At 39.1% G+C, this 20398-nt stretch overlaps 1 protein-coding gene across 4 annotated transcripts in view; it reads right to left on the reverse strand.

Annotated features, from left to right (window-relative positions):
- LOC124615927 (protein FRA10AC1 homolog) overlaps nucleotides 1-20398 on the reverse strand; it is a 68321-nt gene that overhangs the window by 43330 nt on the left and 4593 nt on the right. For all 4 annotated transcript variants that reach the window (XM_047144123.1, XM_047144131.1, XM_047144140.1 and 1 more), the window contains exons 2-3: nucleotides 9463-9613; nucleotides 9133-9298 (exon numbers count right to left, since the gene is read on the reverse strand). In XM_047144123.1, the coding sequence (XP_047000079.1) occupies nucleotides 9133-9298; nucleotides 9463-9608 (312 nt within the window). In that variant the 5' untranslated portion in view covers nucleotides 9609-9613. The remainder of the gene's footprint in view (nucleotides 1-9132; nucleotides 9299-9462; nucleotides 9614-20398) is intronic.

Below are 20398 nucleotides of genomic sequence, written 5' to 3' on the forward strand. Positions count from 1 at the left end.
AAAGGCACTCTCAGTTTCCAACAACAAGGTACCGCTATGCATCCTGGTACAAGACTTGACAGGTCCAGCTATGGCATCTACGCCCTTCTGAATAACAAAAAGGTTGACAGATGAAAAATCCTTTCCGTCCTCAGATCTAGAAACTATGAGGAACTTTGGGGCAGGCGGTAGTACTTTTGTCACTGGTGGCTGGTCAAGTTTCCGTTTTTGGGCAGAAGTTGAGAGAGAAGAAAAAGAGAAATCCATTGTGGATGAATCCCCCATGATTTCCAGCATCTCCGATGGCCCGCTCCTTCCTTGTGGGGACCCTCTCAGAGGGTGCCCCCACCTTAGGTGAATGTTTACACCTCAGGTTCAAATGGCTCTGAGGACTATGGGACTTAATATCTGAGGTCAGCAGTCCCCTAGAACTTAGAACTACTTAAACCTAACTAACCTAAGGACATCATACACATCCATGCTCGAGGCAGGATTCGAACCTGCGACCGTAGCAGTCGCTCAATTCCAGACCGGAGCACCTAGAACCGCTTGGCCAAAACGGCCGGCTACACCTCAGGTCATACCTCCCAAGTAACGGATGGAGGGACCAATCGGCACGGTCGGAAGGTGTCAGCTCAGGCAATCACCCCTCCCCGGGCCTGGCCTTTACCAGGGGGTATGCACGGGCCCTACTTGTCTACCCCGGCCGGGGAATTACGCTTTACCCTGTCACCGGTTACACGTGCAAACACGTGAGTCGGCCTTCAGGAACGCACAGGGAGGAAAGAAGAACAGGAAAAAAAGGGGAGAGAAAGGACAGACTGTCTTAAACGCCGAGGCGGAGACCATAGGGTGGACAAGAAGGCAAGGAGAAGAAGGCAAGGTAAAAGGTAAGGAAGACAGTGAGAGAAGGAGAAGGACAAAGAAAGGAAACAAACAAAGGAAGGAAGAAAACAGGATAAGCGAAAAACCAAAATGACCACAAATTTAAATCGTTGAACCGTCCGTCTCCGGACGCAGGCACAAACTACCCCCTTGAGGGGGAGGAACTCCTTTTAGTCACAGGAATACCTTGGGCCTGTTCTTACCCTGGACCCGCAGGGGGTATCACCCCTGGTTGTTGGGCTGTATGATGAGCAACAGTCATGTTGGTATCCCACTGCTATCAGGGGTGTCTCCAGACATGTCTTTGGCTTGGAATCTCATTGATTGAAGCAGAACTCTCTTAAGCAGTGAGTCACATTTCGAACTGACGCTCAATGACAAGCGAAGACATGTCTGGTGATCCCGTGACCAGCGGCGGGATAACAACCTGACTGTTGCCCACCATACAGTTCGACAACCAGGAGCGGTGGTCACGTGTGCCGTTTCTTTTAATAGCAGGATTCCTTTAATTGTCATTCAAGGCACCCTTACAGCGTGGTGGTATGTCAACAAAATTCTATGCCATGTTTTGTTGCCCCTCATAGAAAGCCATTCTGGGATTACATTTCAGCAAGATAAAGCCCACCTGCAAATGGTGGGAGTTCCTGCAACTTGCCAAACCCTACCTTGGCCAGCAAGTTTGCCAAAACTCTCCCCAGTTGAGAATGTTTGGAGCACTATGGACAGAGCTCTACAATCATCTCAGGATTTTTATGATCTAATGCTCCAAGTGGACAGAATTTGGCACGATGTCCCTCAGGAGGCATGCCGAATAACTTCTTGCATAAGGGCCAGACAAGGACCCAACAAGTGATTGACTTCTTCAATTTATGAAGCTTTTTCTCTTGAATACATCATCCAATTTTCCCATTAACTGTAATCATTTGGTCATCTGTACATGTACATCACATCTACCAATTTCCTTCCTATTCATAGAATGCCTTCATGGCATGTCTTTTTGAGAGTGTACATATACAAATCCTCTCCTATGTTGCAACTTTAAAATGGCTTGATATTAACAAAAGAAAAGAAAACAAATATCAACACACTACAATAACAAGACATGCTTGTCAAACTATTATATTACGCAGCCGAAAGAGCAAAAGAGGGATGTTTAGAGGTTCGTATGGTTATAGGGTCATTCCACACCAAGTGGTCTAAAACTGAAAAAAGTTCCCACCATCATGGTCTCCAATTTTCGTCAAATTTTAACTGTAGCTTTAGTCAAGTGTTGAAGTAAGTTTCCCAAGATTTCAGGCCTCTAGCTGCAATAGCTGCTGATCTAGACCCCCTTGTCTGAAGTGTACTTAGTCCGTGTGCATGCAACATAAAAAAAATGTCATATTTGGAGTCTAATAAAATCGAAACTAATTCATAAGAATGGTTAGTAAGATGCGACCCTGTACAGTTTTTTTTGCTGATTCCAACGAAATTATGTATAACATTACTCATGCAAACCCCGGTCAAATAACTCGACTCAAAGTATACTTCAAAATTTGTCGTGACACAACGCGACAAATTTTGACCAATATTAAGACTGCAATGATTTCCTTGCAGTTGAAGATATGGACTTGAACTTTTGGCCAAGCTTCATGCTTGTGCTAGACATAATGCAGCCGGATTTGCAATGATCCAGGCCATATGGTCGCCCTGCAGTATCTCTTCAAATTAGGCAGTGTCAGCACAAACGGTAAAATTTACCAAAGTTTCAAGCCAATTACTAAAAAATAGTTGGCCTGAATCTGCTTGTGAATAGTATCACCTAAAAGAGAAACTCTTGCTCTACAAGACTGACATTTGTTTTTTTTGCAACGCGACCATTAAGTACTCATTAACTCACATCAAAGTTGTTATATTTTGTATGCGCGATGCACTAATTTTTCTTCATTTCTAGGAATTTGAATCTTAATAGTCGCTTAGAATTACTGATATAATTGGATATTTCATTCGTGTTTTATTCAGTGATTGGCCAGTGAGAGATGTCAGAAGTTAATGAAGAAGAAGAATCGTTGGCCCCCTGTTCAATTGGAAAAGATGCTGCTGCATCGAAGTGCCATGTTATCTTCTATGCTAAGAAGACTGGATTCAAAGCGTTTAGTGATTTCACAGAATGTGACCAGAAATTGCTTGTTTCGCGTTCAGAAGCCAAACTTGACGAAAATTCCATCATTTGCTTCCACCATGAAGCCCTCTTCCTACATGAATATCAAGCGATGCAAAAGAAATGTTGCAATCCATTCAAGAAGAGGAATCACAATGTAAAAGCTGGACTTAGACTGCTTGATAATGAAACAGCTGCCAAACTTTGCCTGTTAAAGAAAAAAGAAGTGATTGATATAAAACCTGGTCAGAAGCTTTGCCCTCGCTGCATGTCGGCACTGAACCAAAAGCTAGAAGATTCATCATCACTATCAACCCAATCTGAACAAGATTTCACAACGGATGAAACTGAACCAGCCATCAACAAAAGTTTATCATTTATTGGTGCTTCACCATTGAAAAGAAGACAACTAAGTAAAAGAGATAAGCAAAGCTATGCAAAAAGAAAGATCTTGGATGCACAAAGTTTAATTGGGAATCAAATTGCTGCTGCTGTAGGAATCAATTACGATGAACAGCCAAGTTCAAGTAAAAGTCGCCCATGCAATAATTGTGCAGATCTTGATAATCTTATAGAAGAGTTGAAAGAAAAATGTAAAGTGTCAAATCGTAGGACAAAAGTTCAAATATTGACCTTGGTTCCAAGAAGCTGGACAATTAAAGATACGACAACAGCATTTAATGTATCAGAAAGAATGGTAAAGCAAGCGAGAAAACTGAAGAATGAGCAAGGTGTTCTAGCTTTTCCAGCAAATCGGCAAGGAAGGAAGCTTTCAGATGAAGTTGTTCAGAAAGTACATGACTTTTTTCAAGATGACGAATTCAGCAGACTTTGTCCAGGGAAGAAAGACTGTGTGCCTGTGAGAATTTCAGGAACAAAGGTGTACAAGCAAAAGCGGTTGTTGCTTTGCAATTTGAAGGAAATGTACGTGTCTTATCAGAAGCAAAATGGACCAGAAATTGGCTTCTCAAAGTTTTGCGAGCTTAGACCAAAATGGTGTGTTACAGTTGGCTCTGCTGGAATGCACTCAGTTTGTGTCTGTACAATACACCAAAATGTCAAGCTTATGCTCACTGGTGCATCAATCAATGAAGACTACAAGGAAATTCTTAGCAAAGCTGTTTGCAGCTTGGAAAACAAGGATTGTATGCTTCATCGTTGTGAAAACTGCCCTGGTCCAGAAGGTGTAGAAGCAGTTATTGCAACATATTTTGAAGATAATGACCCTGAAGAACTGATTGAGTACATACAATGGATTCATACCGACAGGGATACTTTAGAAACAAAGCAGCTTTCAACAGAAGAGTATGTTGAAGATATTGCAGCAAAAATTTGGAACCTGTCTTGTCATCACTACATTGCCAAGCATCAAAGCCAGCACCTGAAAGCTCTCAAAACTGATTTGAAAGAAGGCGAATTCATAATACTAATGGATTTTGCTGAAAACTATTCATTTATTGTTCAAGATGCAGTGCAAGGCTTTCACTGGGAAAACAGTCAAGCAACAGTTCATCCATTTGTAGTCTACTACTGTGAAAACGAAGAGGTGCAATGTGTGAATCTTTGTGTTATTAGTGACTGCCTTCGACACGATACGATTACTGTCCATGTTTACATTGGAAAAGTAATCAATTACCTGAAGATGCAATTTTCCAAAATAAGCCACATCCACTACTTCAGTGATGGTTCAGCTGCACAATATAAGAATTTCAAGAATTTTCTCAACTTATGCTATCACAAAGAAGATTTTGAAATAACAGCAGAATGGAATTTCTTTGGAACAAGCCATGGAAAGTCGCCTTGTGATGGCATTGGAGGCACAACAAAACGGTTGGCAGCAAGAGCAAGTTTGCAACGTCCATATGAAAACCAGATTCTAACACCCAAAGATCTTTTCAACTTCTGCAATGATAATATCAATGGAATCAAATTCTTTTTCATCAGCAAAGAGGAAGTTGAAGAAGAAAAAGCTTCTCAAGAAGAAAGATTCCTGCAAGGGCACACTCTAGCTGGCACAAGAGAAAACCACCATTTTTTGCCCATTGATATGACGACAATTAAGGTCAGTAGAGTTTCTAATGATGCGACATCTTTTTTGGCCAAAATTAGTGCTGCTGAAGTAGTAGTTCAAGTCATGGATCTTCAGCCTGGGCAGTATGTTGCTTGCATTTATGAAAAGAAATGGTGGATTGGAAACATCGTTGAAATCTCAGTCGAACAGAAAGATGCTTTCATAAGCTTTATGCATCCTCATGGTCCTGCAAGTTCATTTTATTGGCCCTTAAGACGTGATACTTGCTGGATTCCAGAACAACTTATCATTGGTGTTATTCCAGCTCCATCAGTGACATCATCTGGTCGGCAATACAGTTTTCCTGAAAGCATTCTCTTGCAAATCAACGATGCTTCCAGAATGATGAAGTAACTGAGGAAGACAGGCTTGGGAACCTGCATAAAGAAACCCACAATCAGGCTTGGGATCCTGTGGTAAAGACACCCTGTAATCAGGCTTGGGAACCTGCAGTAAAGATACCCACCCGTGGCTGTTACTGCATGGCTATCGGGCGTGGCCCCTATGGCGATGGGGATGCTGGTTTTATTGTGATAACCAGTAATGGCTCAGCCATCATGGACCAACGCAGGGCACTGCGCACACAAAATATAAGATACTTTGACCTGAGTAAATAAGCACTTAATGGAAGCGTTGCAAAAGAAAAATATATCCATCTCGTAGAGCAAGAGTTTCTCTTTCAGATGATACTATTCACAATTAAATCCAGGCTGACTATTTTGTAGTAATGGGCTTTGAACTTTGGTAAATAAAGCCATTTGCGCTGACACTGCCAAATTTGAAGAGATTTTGCAAGGCGACTATAAAGCCTGGGTAGTTGGAAATCCAGCTGTATTATGTCCAGCACAAAGATAAGACTTGGTAAAAAGTTCAAGTCCATATCTTTATCTGCAAGGAAATTATTGCAGTCTGAATATTGGTCAAAATTTGTCGCATTAAGTCACGACAGAATTAGGGGTACACTTTGAGTCGACTTGTTTGACCGGATTTTGCATCAGTAATCTTATAATTAATTTCGTTTGAATCAGCACAAAAAACTGTACAGGGTCTCATCTTACTAACCATTCTTATGAATTGGTTTCAATTTTATGAGACCCCAAAAATGGCATTTTGTCTGATGTCGCGCGCATGCGAACTTACTACCCTTCAGACAAGGGGGTGTAGATCAGCAAGTATTGCAGCTAGAGGCTTGAAATCTTGAGAAACTTAATTTAGCACTTGACTAGTGCTACAGATAAAATTTGAAGAAAATTGGAGACATGATGGTGGGAAGGTTTAGACCACTTGGCATGGAATGACCCTATAGATGAATATATATTACACTAAAAAGTAAAATTAAATATGAACCAGCCACAGTACAGAAAACACGTTGAGCAGCAATAAAAAACAATCCCCCCCCCCCCCCCTCGTTAGATGTGTTGTAACTTAATTATTAATATAAGTCATTCAAAAGTCCAAGAAAGAATAAACACAGCTGTTTATCTGTCTTCATGTCTCTCACACACTTACAATATATTAGGTACGGTATGAACATAAAACAACTAATACTCTGATTAGCAAAAGAATGACACTTTTGCTATTTATTTTCATACAGTTGAAATGAATACGAAGTTCAAGAAGTCAGATGGCCGAGAGAGAAAACTTACAGTCCACAAAATGCCATCATCACAGGATTTTTCTAAATCCATAACTACACTGCTATACTTGCAAATAGTGCTAGCTGATTAAGTGCTAATTAAATTTGAAGACTTCACATGCTTTACACAGAACGCTGGTAGTATTTATGTAAGGCAAATTGCTAAAGCTTTGATTTTAAGTTATGACTGTGCAAAATGTACTTGTATACTTTAAACTTCAGAATTTTCAAATTATCAGCTAAATCTAAATCTTGATAAGTGGAAGAGACACAAGCATTTCCTCATTTTAACTTCCATTCGTTGTTATATTTTTGATTGTCATTCTCACTTGATATTTTGTAACTCTCAGGAGCCTATTAACACACGTATTAATACATAATTTCATCTCAGTCTCTCATACGTTAGCTTAGCAGAAGTTATTTATGATTTTATTCTTTTAATGACATTTGTTGATAAAAATTCAATTACTGAATTACACATTCCAAGGTCACCTGTCTTTTATGAGGATTGTTCAAATCCACGGATAAGTTGTAGACAGTCACTGAGAGCACCAGCTCTACTGGAACTGTGTTTGCATTATTTTTATACACTGAAGAGGCAAAGAAACTGGTACACCTGCCTAACATCATGTAGGGCCCCCACGAGCACACAGAGTGCCGTAATGTGATGTGGCATGGACTCGATTAATGTCTGAAGTAGTGCTGGAGGGAAGTGTAGATCTCTTCTGATCAGCATGTTGTGAGGGACCCCAGATATGCCCAATAATATTTGTGTCTGGGGAGTCTGGTGACCAGTGGAAGTGTTTAAACTTAGAATAGTGTTCCTGGAGCCACTCTGTAGCAATTATGCATGTAAGGTGTGTCTCACTGTCCTGCTGGAATGGGCCAAGTCCATCAGAATTCACAATGGACATGAATGGATGCAGATGATCAGACAGGATGCTTACATATAAGTGTCACCTGTCAGAGTCATATCTAGATGTATCAGGGGTCCCATATTACTCCAATTGCATATGCCCCACAACACTCCAGAGCCTCCAAAAGCCTGAACAGTCACCAGGTGACATGCAGGGTCCATGGATTCATGAAGTTGTCTCCACATCCATACATGTCCATCTACTTAGTACAATTTGAAATGAGACTCATCTGACCAGACAACAAGTTTCCAGTCATCAACAGTCCAATGTTGAAGGGCCCAGGCAAGGCTAAAGCTTTGTGTTGTGTAGTCATCAAGGGCACACGAGTAGGCCTTTGGTCCAAAAGCCAATATTGATATTGTTTCGTTGAATGGTTCACATGCTAACACTTGTTGGTGGCCCAGCACTGAAATCTGCAGCAATCTGAGGAAGGGTTGCACTTCTCTCATGTTGGGCGATTCTCTTCAGTCATCGTTATTCCAGTTCTTGCAGGATCTTTACCGGCTGCAGTGATGTCAGAGATTTGATGTTTTACCGGATTCCTGATATTCACAGTACACTCGTAAAATGATCATACTAGAAAATCCCCACTTCATCGCTACCTCGGAGATGCTGTGTCCCATCACTCGTGCGTCAACTATAACACCATGTTCAAACTCACTTAAATCTCGATAACATACCACTGTAGCAGCAGTAACCGATCGCAACAGTAACTGACCACAGCACCGTATTCTGCCAATTTAAACATCTCTGTATTTGAATACACATGCCTATAGAAGTTTCTTTGGTGCTTCAGTATTTTTTTTTTAGTTTCATTTATAAAATAAAAATGATAAATGTGGCAATTATCCAATCACAGGCCCAATTTATTAATAATAAATGGATTAAAAAAGTTATGAAAGCACTTACTACCCAATAGAGCTGGATTTTCAGTGATCTGGCTATCTCAGACATTGAGAAAAACGAGACTCTCACCAGCAAGTTTTTCTCGTTTTAACAGAGCAATTTGACTGACTGCCACAATTATTTATTCAATCTTTCCTACAAATTTCTTGAAACTTCTGTTTTAAGATCTCATACTCCTGACAAATATCAAAGCTGCAGCTTCAGTGAGCAACTACAGCAGTTTTACGAAAGATATACTAGATGAGTACTACATCAAATAACTAGCTCTAACAATCACATTTTATTTTATACTGAAATATATTAATTTTATGTATAATTAACGAAAACTTTCCCTTCCACATGAAAAATGTTGTGGTCTAGGAGCCCTGTTTATAACACAACCACCACGGATGAAATTACAGCAAATGTATTTCATAGTAATTATTGTGTTCCATTAATTACTCACTACTGACACATACAGAACACCTTGTTATTTTAGCAGAGTATGAATTATCAGATTTTTATATGATGTTTTTGTAAGTCCATTTATCTCAAGCGAGAAACAATGAGGGATCAATGACTTGAATTATTACATATAAAAATCACATTTTATATTTACCTTGTTTTCCTTGTATCTGCTAAGGTCACAAATACAATATTCTTTGAATAATTTGTCATAATATTTCTTAGCTAATTGGGCTTCCCAGGAATCTGGAATATCATCATCATCCCACAGAAACCGATGATTCTCCCGGATAACATCACTGTCACATTTATCTCGAGACCTAGATTTTTTAATTGATAATAAAGCAGACATAATAAAATAGCTTGGCTTACATTTTATTTTAGTCTAAAACAGTGCAAACAAGTATTAATACAAGTACAAAGTAACTTCAGAATGTTTTCATTAAGATTTAAGATATGTTAACTTTACTATGGACACTCCTACCTGTCTCTTCTTAAGAGTGATGTGCTGCCCTTGCGGCTCAACAAATATTCATTGATGAGCTTCTTGTGGAGATCATATGGATTTAATGATGCCAGTGATGATTTAATATACATCAGTGATCTCTTACGTTGTGGCATGCAATCCATCACGGCTGTGCAGACAGACACAAAGTATTAAAGGTCTGCTTACAACAGTTATTGCTGAATAATGATGTGATGAGCTATTAAAAATGACTTTATTCCAACAATTACTGGCAACATATTGTCTAGAAACAAAGCAGAATTGATTCCCAATGCAACTTGTCCAGCTAAGATGAAAGAGAGAGAGAGAGAGAGAGAGAGAGAGAGAGAGAGAGAGAGAGGGTTGGGGTGGGGTGGGGTGGGGGGTGGGGGCAGTGTGTCTACGAAGAGACCCCACATGAATAAAATCTTTTTACTGTTGTTAGTAAAAGATTTTTTATTTTTTACATTGATTTGGTTTTGTAAATGCTCAGTCAGTTACATGTTGCAAGCTTTGGTGAGAACACAATTTATACATTTTACTGTCTGTGTGATGGAGATGTCATTATAGATGGAGAACAAGCCTTGGATTGAACATGAACATTGATGGGGTAGAAAACAGAATGTAACTTCGTTTAAGGAACCATCCCAACATTTCGCTTAATGACTAGTGAAAACCATAAAAAAAACCTTAACCATCTTGTTTACATAGAAGATGGTTCCTAACAGGTGCAAATTAGACATTATTGTCAGCTTTCCTCTGAATATCCAGTATCGTTATGTGTCCATTATACATTCATCCAGGAACCCTGTCACTTGTACAGCTAAGATTTGGATTTGCTGTTTGTCCCAGAATTTTTCAAGTCTTTCTGCCTTCCTACAAAGAGGAAGGAGTTGCTGTTTGTAATCCCAATGAAGTAATTATTCTTGAATGTATGTTTGGAAGGAGTTTAAAGACATTCCTCTTCATATTTCATGCATATGTTGGGAGTCCCTGGAATTCTAGGTCCAGCAGCATTGTATTATGCGAGGTTGGATTTCCTGTTTTGAGTAGTGTCAGATAATATGAGTTATTCTTACATACACTAACTGATTTAAAAATAAATAAATAAATGCAATACCCAGAAAGGGAAGAGGAAACAAAGTGAAACTTAATGGGTTGAAATGGTGTGTGATGTGTAGTCAGTTTTACAAGGAGCTTGGCAGTATGAGACCACTTATCAGTATGACATTTCACCCCCTCTGGCCTGGATACATGCACAGATTCAGTTGGGAAAGGTGTCGTAGAGCTGCTGTATCCTCTCCTGAGACAAGCTGGCCGACAACTGTTGCAACTGGTGCTTGACATCCTGAATACTGGCACTGGGATGCAGTTGACATCCAAATTGGTCTCACACATTCTATTGGGGACAGGTATGAGGATTTTGCTGGCCACGGGACTACCTCAGCATCATGAAGACAGTTTATAGAGACACTTGCTATGTGTGGATGCGCATTGTTGTCTTGAAAAATGGCACCACAATACCTCCAAATGAATGATGATAAATGAGGATGCTGTATGTCTGCGACATACCGTTGTGCCATTTGAGTTCTCTCAGTTACTGCTACTGCCACCTGAAGTCACACTCGATGGCTTTCCGCACCTTGTCGCAGAGTAACACTGCTGTGGCTCTCCAAAGTATTGGAAGAATGTGGGCTTTTCCACTGTAATGATCATAATTACCAACAAAGGTCAACTAAGGTGGTGCGGAACCACAATTCATTGCTGAACACAATGCTACACCATTCATCAGCAGCTCACACTTCACGGTCACATATCACCAAATATGCAGCTATTTATGTTGTTGTGTTGACAGCACCCTCTGCATGGGGGGTTAATCCCTAGCCTGGATGCTGATAGTCTACAATCAAAGGTGCGGGATGACACAGCAGAATGCTGCAAGGAGTTCATTGCTTAATATTAGCAGCCCACAACTGCCTGTGTGTGTGTGTGTGTGTGTGTGTGTGTGTGTGTGTGTGTGTGTGTGTGGGTGTGGGTGTGGGTGTGCTATCTCCGATGAAGGCCTTGTTGGCTGAAAGCTCATTTTTGACAGTTTTTTTTCTTTTTGTTGTGCCTGTCTGTGACTCAACATCTCTGCTATATGGTGAGTGGCAACTACCCTTTTCATAATACTGTTATATTCCATGCTGGATTTTCCAGTGTTATATTATGAATAAAAACACATGACACTGCAATGTTCTATAATACTTATTATTATTATTTTGCAAACCAGTTTTTGGCTGTTATGCCATCATGGATATGAAGATAAATGTATGTGGCTGTAAAATTTTGTAAGATCAAAGATTTTAAACTAGTGAATTACACAGTATTTTAGTTGATTTCCTAAGATGAAAATTGTTAATGTATGGCTCAGGACTAAAATGAGAGGAATTATTTCAGTGAAAATGTGATGTAAAATTATTGAACTTAGATAAAACACATGATACATTAAACAATGTACTATATAACAAATTACAACAATTGTTCTGAGAAGAAAATAAATTGAACAACACACTGTGGCATGTTCCCAGGGAGTGGCTGAATAAAATAATTGTCTCTTTAGCAGGTCCAATATTATAAACAGGTAAGATACACAAATGAGGTCAAACGGGTAAGTGAAACAACTATCATTACATAAAGAACAATTTTTAACAGGGCAACTGCAACTTTAGTAACTGGTATAAAGGACTTGTGAGTAGGAGGAGAAATTTCCAACATGGTCTGGATGGGATTACAAGTGGCACTTCCAGTAAGAAGTGGCGAATGAGAGAACCGTGTCTGATCGGTACTAAGCTTAGGAAAATTGGGAAAATGTTTATCAATTGCCATTATTTCACAGCAGTTCATCTTTGTCCCTTTAAGGATGTGATGAAAGACTTCATGTTGCACCTTGTTAACTGTGGCCTTCTTTAAGTGTGTGGTCTGCAAAAGTAGAGCCTCCTTGCCTAAGTTTCCAACTTCTATGGTATTTCTTCAAATGGGTGTATATTGCCCCGCCAGACTGACCTACATAGAATTTGCCACAATTATCAGAATTCTGCTCTTTTCCGAAGCTGGAGTGCTTTCTTTACCGTTGGGCAAAAAGTGACCAATAGTAATGTGTACATAAAATGATGTTTTAAAGCCTATGGGGATTTAAACTTTCTAACCACATTGAGAGACTTTTCCTAAACAAGGGTAAAGAAGACAAGAAACCTGTTTCTGCTTTTTTTTTCATGCATTATGGGGTCCATAAAGCAGGAAAGAAGCCATTGTTTAAGTTTTTTTTAATCTATCCTAGTCAGTTTATATGTGACGATGAAGTTAACAGCCGAAAATCAGTTTGTAAAAATAACAAATATTGTAGAATATTCCACCAGTATCACATATGTTTTCATTCATAATGTACAAGATTTTATATCAGGAATTGGTGGAACAGTGAATCAATGCTACTAATAACATAATTAGAGACCTGTGTAATAACATGAGTCCACAAAACACCTAATGCTGACTTCTGTTTTGATAAACCCAGGACTTTCGACGTGAAGAGTATCAAAACTGTACTGAGAGATTTCAATTGCAGAAGCACAAGTTGGGGCTATGAAACTACAGACAAGAATGGAGATTAACTGGAAGGCTGTGTGGAAACTCTTGTAGGATCCTAAGCTGAACCCATCATTTCAAGGTGGGAAATGGCAGAAGAGCTGTAATCCAGGAAATGTTTTCATTAGTTTACAAGCAGCCGAGAAACTGAAAAACAGCATAAGCCTATAATGTGTATAGCAGTTGGAATTATTAACCCAGCAAGCTTGCTACAAACAATGTTTCAAGTACAAAAACACACGCTGGGAAAGTTTCTCAAAAGAACTGGACAAAGAAGTTGCAAAACTTAAAAGAGACTCCAAAATAATATAAGGATTTCGTAGTCCCAGTAAAAAAGGTGTCCCGAAACAAATACCTCATGGGTGCAGAATACGACAAATATCCAGTCTTAACTAAGGCTCAGTTACCTTACTCAAGATATACTGTACTAAATACAAAAACAACCTACTAGCTGAAGACACCATTCAAGCAGGTGAAGAGCTGATGACATGTATTGCAGAAGGCAGAAGGGAAAATTGGTCAAATCTTTTAGCTAATTTAGATATGGCTCAAAACAGTAGAAGGGCATAGAAACTAATTAAAATACAAGCAATGATCCTAAAAACCCACAAGAGGAATTCATCTTAGCAACACCAAATTAAATAGCTCATCAATACCTGAGAATATTAAAAAAGAGCAGAAGTCACAAACTAAGGAACTGTCATGATAAACTGAGAAAAAGAACTCTGACTCGTATTTCACAACAGTTTGTAAGTGTCATAAAGCAAATGAAAAGTATCAGGCTGCAAGACCGGATGATATTAGAAAAGAGAAGCTGAAGAATTTCAGACCAGAGACTATTAAATGTCAGGGAAAGAACCTAAAGATCCAAAGAATTTTTGCCTCATCCCATTTTTGTGTCACCTACATAAAGTCTTTGAGAGAATGACACAGACTAGGATTTTATCAAGTATGGATGAAAACATTATTTCTGGGCAACCTGGTTTTAGACCAAAGAAATCATGCTTTAGCCAGGTCCTTATCTTAACCAACACAATGAAGATGAGGGTGAGAAAAACTAGTAACTGACACAATTTTTATAAGCACCAGCACTGCCTATGACACATGAATCACAGAAGGCTTGTCCAAACACTATACAGGGCGATAAAGAAATTTCATGCTGATAAACATAATCAGAGGTACGCTCCAAAGCAGAATATTCTGTGTAATAATGCATGGTAAGAAGAGCTGCAGGAGGTACCAGAAGAACTGATTACTTCAAGAAAATGTGAGATCACCGATTCTATATCTATATGAATGACCAACCAGATCTTCCAGATGCAAGGCACTTTATCTATGTGGATGACATCTGTGATGGCCCAAGGGAGCACCTTTGAGGAAGCTAAAATCAAAATAAGCAAACACATGAAAGGCTGGAAGAGTATTATGAGCAGAATCATCTCAACCACAATCCAGGAGAGACTCAAGTATGTGCTTTCACTGAAGAAACAGAGATGCTAGAAGAAAACCGAATGTTACATGCAGAGGGTCAGAACTTTGGCACAGTGACAGCCCAAAATATCTGGGAATTGCTCTAGATCACATCCTGTGTTCTAGAAAACACTGGACAGGATTGAAACGAAAAATCTGCAGCACAAACAACATTTTGACAGGTTCTATGAGGCGAGCAAATCTCCAGCTTTTGTGGGGAGCAAATCTCCAGCTTCTCTGGTCAACTGCATTATGAATGTTTTTCTATGGGAGAGTATCAAGCACCAGTTTGGGGAGCTTCAGTCCACACCATGCATTTGAATGTAGCCTTAAACGAGACAGTCTGCTTGGTTAGAGGGTATTTTTGACCAGCCCCAGTCCCATAGTGGTACGCTTTTGCTGGTGTTAAACCTCCATCCACAATATGCAGACTGGTGGGAGAAACAGAACAAAAGAAAACCCAAGACACAGCTGCAGCACATTGTCTTAAGTCCCCTCCTAAGCAAGAGGGCTTCAGTCCAAGGGAAGAAATTAGCTGCAGTTACCGCCTACCCTGCCCTACTTGGAGAAGCCCTAATAGAAACAGGATTCTCAGCTGCACAACAAATCTGATCTCATGTGGGTATGAGTAGTAAGTTACAAGCAGCTGTGGGGCAGTCCAGACACTTAATCACCTACTTGCACACTAAAACACATATGAATCTTCTACTCCGGATAGTGTTTTAAATGCCACCATAAAAGGTTGCAGAATTCCGGAGAGGAAAAGTGTGATGTCTTTCCCTCAGGCACACAAAAAGTAAGTAAATAATCTCAACTTCGGAGCAGTATCACATAGCAATAACCAGTACAAGTACTAGAGTGATAATGAATATCAAGGTGAGCAGAAATAATGAATTCAACTCAGACCACTAACTCTCCAAAGTTAAAATCTGCTCACCCACACCAATCTAAATGAAAGGTCCATACAAAATGACTAAATACAGCATTAAACTGGATGAATATCACTCAAGATACCATTAAAAACTTCAGAGAAACAAAATTATACCATTTGGACAGAGTGCTGGCAAGGCCTCAACATGACAAATAATAAAGGTGCTCAGAAGACACTTTGTCTAGCAAAGAATAAACAAGCAGTCTGGTGGAATATGAGCATATGCTTGTGAAGAGATCTGTGCCATGGAAAAGATAGGAATGTTCTGAAAAGATGAAACACCGGTCACAATTTAAACAATATGGAAAAGAGAGATCCCAGATATTTTGAAGACCAAAATGATCATCTGAAAAAGTGAAGTTGAAAGTTCTCCAGAACAAATTTATCAAAAGCAATTCCAGAGATTTCTACCACACTTTTAAGAACAAAATTCATGTGTACCAAGCCCATCAACTGTTTTCAGGGTAAAGCTGAACCGATAAACTAGGGAAACTGCAAGATATTTGCCAGATATTTTCTAATCTCCTCATGTTAGAACAGGACATGTTTCAATACAAAATACGAAGTTTGGAAGGGTTTCAAGTCAAAAGAAGAACTACAAAACTCAAAAAGACATAGATGGAAGAATATACACAACATCACAGTAACTGCATGAAGGCATATTTTAAAATCATGTCAACACTTCTAAAAAAGAAACCATCAAAACAGATGACATGGATATTATCAGAGTCACTCATCAGTGATTTCCAAATTGGCACCCCATGTAGTAAACCCCCATTCAGACGTCAGGGAAATTATGAAAGTCCAATTCAGAAAATGTGCAAACAGAGGTTCAGACCACTACCTGACAAGAATAAAACTACATTTAAAACCTCAAAGGTTCACAAAAAAGCACACTTTCCCAAATTTGACACTAACAGGATACACATGGAAAATTAGGGAAAAAACTCAAAACAATTGACAAGAACTTCAAAGCAAATTGACAGAAACAGTAAAATCACTAATTCCTCTGTAGAAGAGGAAAAAGCACCCTTGACAGAATGAAGAATGTGAGCACGCAATCCAATATTGACAGGATGCAGGCAACAAATCAACACTAATAAAACAGAGGACAAATACAAAACATTCCTGATAGTGAGGAAAGAGACCGTGAAATTAATCACAAAGAAATGTGAAAATCACAAGGAAATGTGAAAAGGATCCCAATCTTACCCATGGTCTCCTGCAATCATCCCATCTCACATCCTGTAAAATAGTGTAAAATGATAAAATGTTTTAAAACTCTCAACTAAAACATAACTAATGCAACAGGAAAGCTAACATAATTGCACAGGGATTCTTGCCTGGCTGGTCACTTACCACCCCCCCCCCCCCCCCAAAAAAAAAAAAAAAAAAAAAAAAAAAAAAAAAAAAAAAAAAAAAAAAAAAAGAGCCAGTCACCAGGATAATACATTAAAAACTTCTTTCTAAAATTCTAGTGAATAAGTTGGACATTTTGCAGAATCTTAGAAGGCATACCACTTTTGTGTCATTGCCATTTAAAATAGAGAGCAAATCTGTAGGTAAGTTAGTTGCTGCCCTCTTGTCTGAATATAAAACACAATCAACTAAATGTGATGCACTGTAATGTGTAAGCCACAAGCATTATACATCAGAGAAAATTAAGTCTTGGATGTTTCTCTGAAGATCAAATCGAAAAAATCTCTCATAATATTACAATATTATAAATGAAAAACCTTTTCTTATCTTATTTCACTACACCAGTAACAAACACAAACTGAGGTCCCAGCAGGAAAGCTGCAAGATCCCATCTGAAGACAGACTAGTAAAAATCTGAATCCTGTTATGGTTTGAGTTAAATAAACTTTTTTAATCCATACTTGTGGCTGGGTGTTGCTAAAATTATAAACCCTAAATTGTACTACAGCCATACCTCTCAACATGTCAACTTTTGACAAGGTAGTGCTGATTACTTCTATTCCAGAATTCCTCTATGGTACAGGAGGACTTGCTGAGGAGTAAAATCTTCAATCTACATTTAAAAATGCTTCTGCTATCTGTCAGACATTTTATTTCCATGGGTGCACTACCAAAGAGTTTTATAGCTTCATATTTCACATCTTTCTGTGCCAAAGTTGGATCCACTGAAAGGTAATAGTATCATTTTTCTTTCTAGTGTTGTGCTTGTGAATATGTCTGTTATTTTCGAGCTCAGATGGATTGACAACAAATTTCACAAATGAATAAATTTACTGTGAGGCTGTTGTTAATATTAACAGATGCTTAAAGAAATACCTGTAATCCCCAAATGTAATTCAAATTACTTTCTTTCGTGCAAGAAATACTTTTTGTGTAAGGTGTTGCCACAAAATACTATCCCATTAGCCATCACTGAATGAAAACAGGCCAACTACGTTAACTTAATGACTTCTACATCCCATAAGTTGACAATTATTCCTATGGCAAAAGTAGATAAACCTAAATAGTTTGGCAGCTCTACTATATAATTTTTCCGTTTAAGGTTTCATCAATAAGCACACATAAGTACTTAGAAATTTCTATCCTGTTTATTACTGCCTGTTAGTATACTACTGTAACAGGAGGTGGGATACTGTTTTGACAGCAGAAAACTGGATGAGGTGTTTTTTCAAAGTTTTCAAGTTGGCACATTTGTGCAAAACCGGTCAGTAACTTTCATAAGAACACCATTTCCTTTTTTCAAATTATTATCAAGCTGAGCATCTATGGACTGTGTGGTAACAACCAATTTCATTTTAGTGTCTAGGTCTTGTTCATGTTCCAACTATGACTTCCTACCAGTATCTTCTGAGCCCACCAAGAAGTGCCTGTTTATGCTCTTCGGATAATGGTCCTCTCAGTCTTTTGGGCAGGGATGCCATTTTAAAACCTTGGTAGTTGTTCACCAACCTTCTAAATTTGTTCCCGTCAGGAATTTATCTCTCTGAGATACCAATCTGCCTAAGATCTTTTTCATATTCTTCGAACCATCTTGGCCTTGTTTTCTTAGATTGGATGAAACTCCATATTCTTTTTGCTAGTCAGTCACTGTCCATCTTCATGAGATGACCGTAAAATAACAACTGTCTCTTCTTAATGGACGCTGTGATAGGTTCTGCCTTGCTGTATAAGTACTCATTTGCTCTCATTCGCCATTGTCCATCAACCCATCTATTACCTAGGATTTTCCTTAATATCCTATGCTCTCGCTTTTCCAGCCGCTTAGCTTGACCTTTTCTATTCATGGTCAAAGTTCCAGACGCATATAAGCCCTCAATTTACAACCGCATTATAATGTCAGAACTTGGCCCCTATACTCATACACTTTTTGTTATAGGTATTCTTTGTCAGTTGGTATGCTTGGCCTAACTTCACCATCCTGACATTAATTGCTTCTTCTTCTAATCCATTCTCCTGGATGACTTCACCAAGATACCTGAAATTCTTAATTCGTCCAATTTTTCTCAGATTGGTGATCATTCATTCATGTCCATCACAGATGTTTGTCATATATTTTTTCTTTTGAATAGAGATCTGGAGCCCAACTTTTTCAGCAATTTCTGACAGCCTGTTGATCTTGTTGACTGCTGACTCTATGTCGTTAGCAAAAATGGCCAGGTCATCCGCAGAGGCCAAGCAGTTAATGTACACCCTTTGTTCTTAGGATCCAGTCTGAACCGGTCTTCATTTGTTTCTTCTTGGGCTAACAACTTTCTCCACAAATGAACGACATTTTCCAAAACAGGCAGGCTCTGTCAGTCACATGCCAGAACAAAGGGGGAGTGACAGAGGAGTAACACCTCTTTAAAAAAACCTTGGTTCAGCTGACCCGCTGATAGTACCTTGTGAGGGCCCCTGCTAGGGTGACGGTGAAGATGGTCAGTGGTTTGGAAGGTGGAAGACAAGAACCATATCCCAACGGTGGATTAAGTGGATGAACTATCTTCATTTAGCAGTGTCTGTTCTTCAGAGAAGCGGCTGCGAAGGGCGTCTGACTCCAGAGGAGTGGCCTATTATCAAGCTCCAGGGCTTACAACCTTAGTTCTATTACCAGTAAGGATTTGTCCAGCCCACACTAGTTTGAACAATCAAGCATCAAAGGTCAAAAAAAGGACACTACCCAGGTAGTACCTCTTTGAGGGAATCTAGCACTCTTAGGAGTGCAATCGGGCCTATGGATTCTGGGGAGCTGAACGTAGATGCTTTGACAATACATCATTCACTATTTCCTCTGCTGATCCTTTTTTGCTCGGCTTCACAATAATGCTTGTATTCAGCCTTCTGAGTCAAATAAAATGGCAGATCATAACAAAAAGTAATAACAGTGGTGGGACAATGACAGAACCCTGTCTGGAGTAATTTTCTGCATGCTTTTTCTTAAATACAAACTAGGCCATGAATGTGCTCAACTACTTATTCCATGAAAATTTATCACTTTCTCAAACAGAAAATTACAACTGACACAATCTAATGTCTTTGGTAAGCCACAGAAGATAACAACTGGTGATATTTTATCATATCCTCACTAAATGCATAAAATAACACAGTAGAGCGGACCTTTTGAAATCAGAACTGTGACTAGATAAATGTCTCATTACAACACAGGTGGGTGTCAGTCCTGGAGTACATTACCTTTTAAAAATGTTGAAAATCAGTAATGAAATGACGATGGGCCATAGTCACTGACTTCTGTAGATTCACCCTTTTTACGGTACAAGTTATGGTATGGACCACCCTTCCTGTTTTCATAGTTTATGGAAAATGCTTGCCGAGTCTCCAACATTATCTGGGTACGTATTTATTTCAGTTCTACTAGTCAATCTCCTCCTTCCTTCTCTCTCTCTGTTCGTCACCTCTGGCTCCCTCCATGCCCACCGCCTCCATCCCCATTCTGTG

This window comes from Schistocerca americana, chromosome 1 (genome assembly GCF_021461395.2).
Source record: "Schistocerca americana isolate TAMUIC-IGC-003095 chromosome 1, iqSchAmer2.1, whole genome shotgun sequence".
NCBI classification, from domain to species: Eukaryota; Metazoa; Arthropoda; class Insecta; order Orthoptera; family Acrididae; genus Schistocerca; species Schistocerca americana.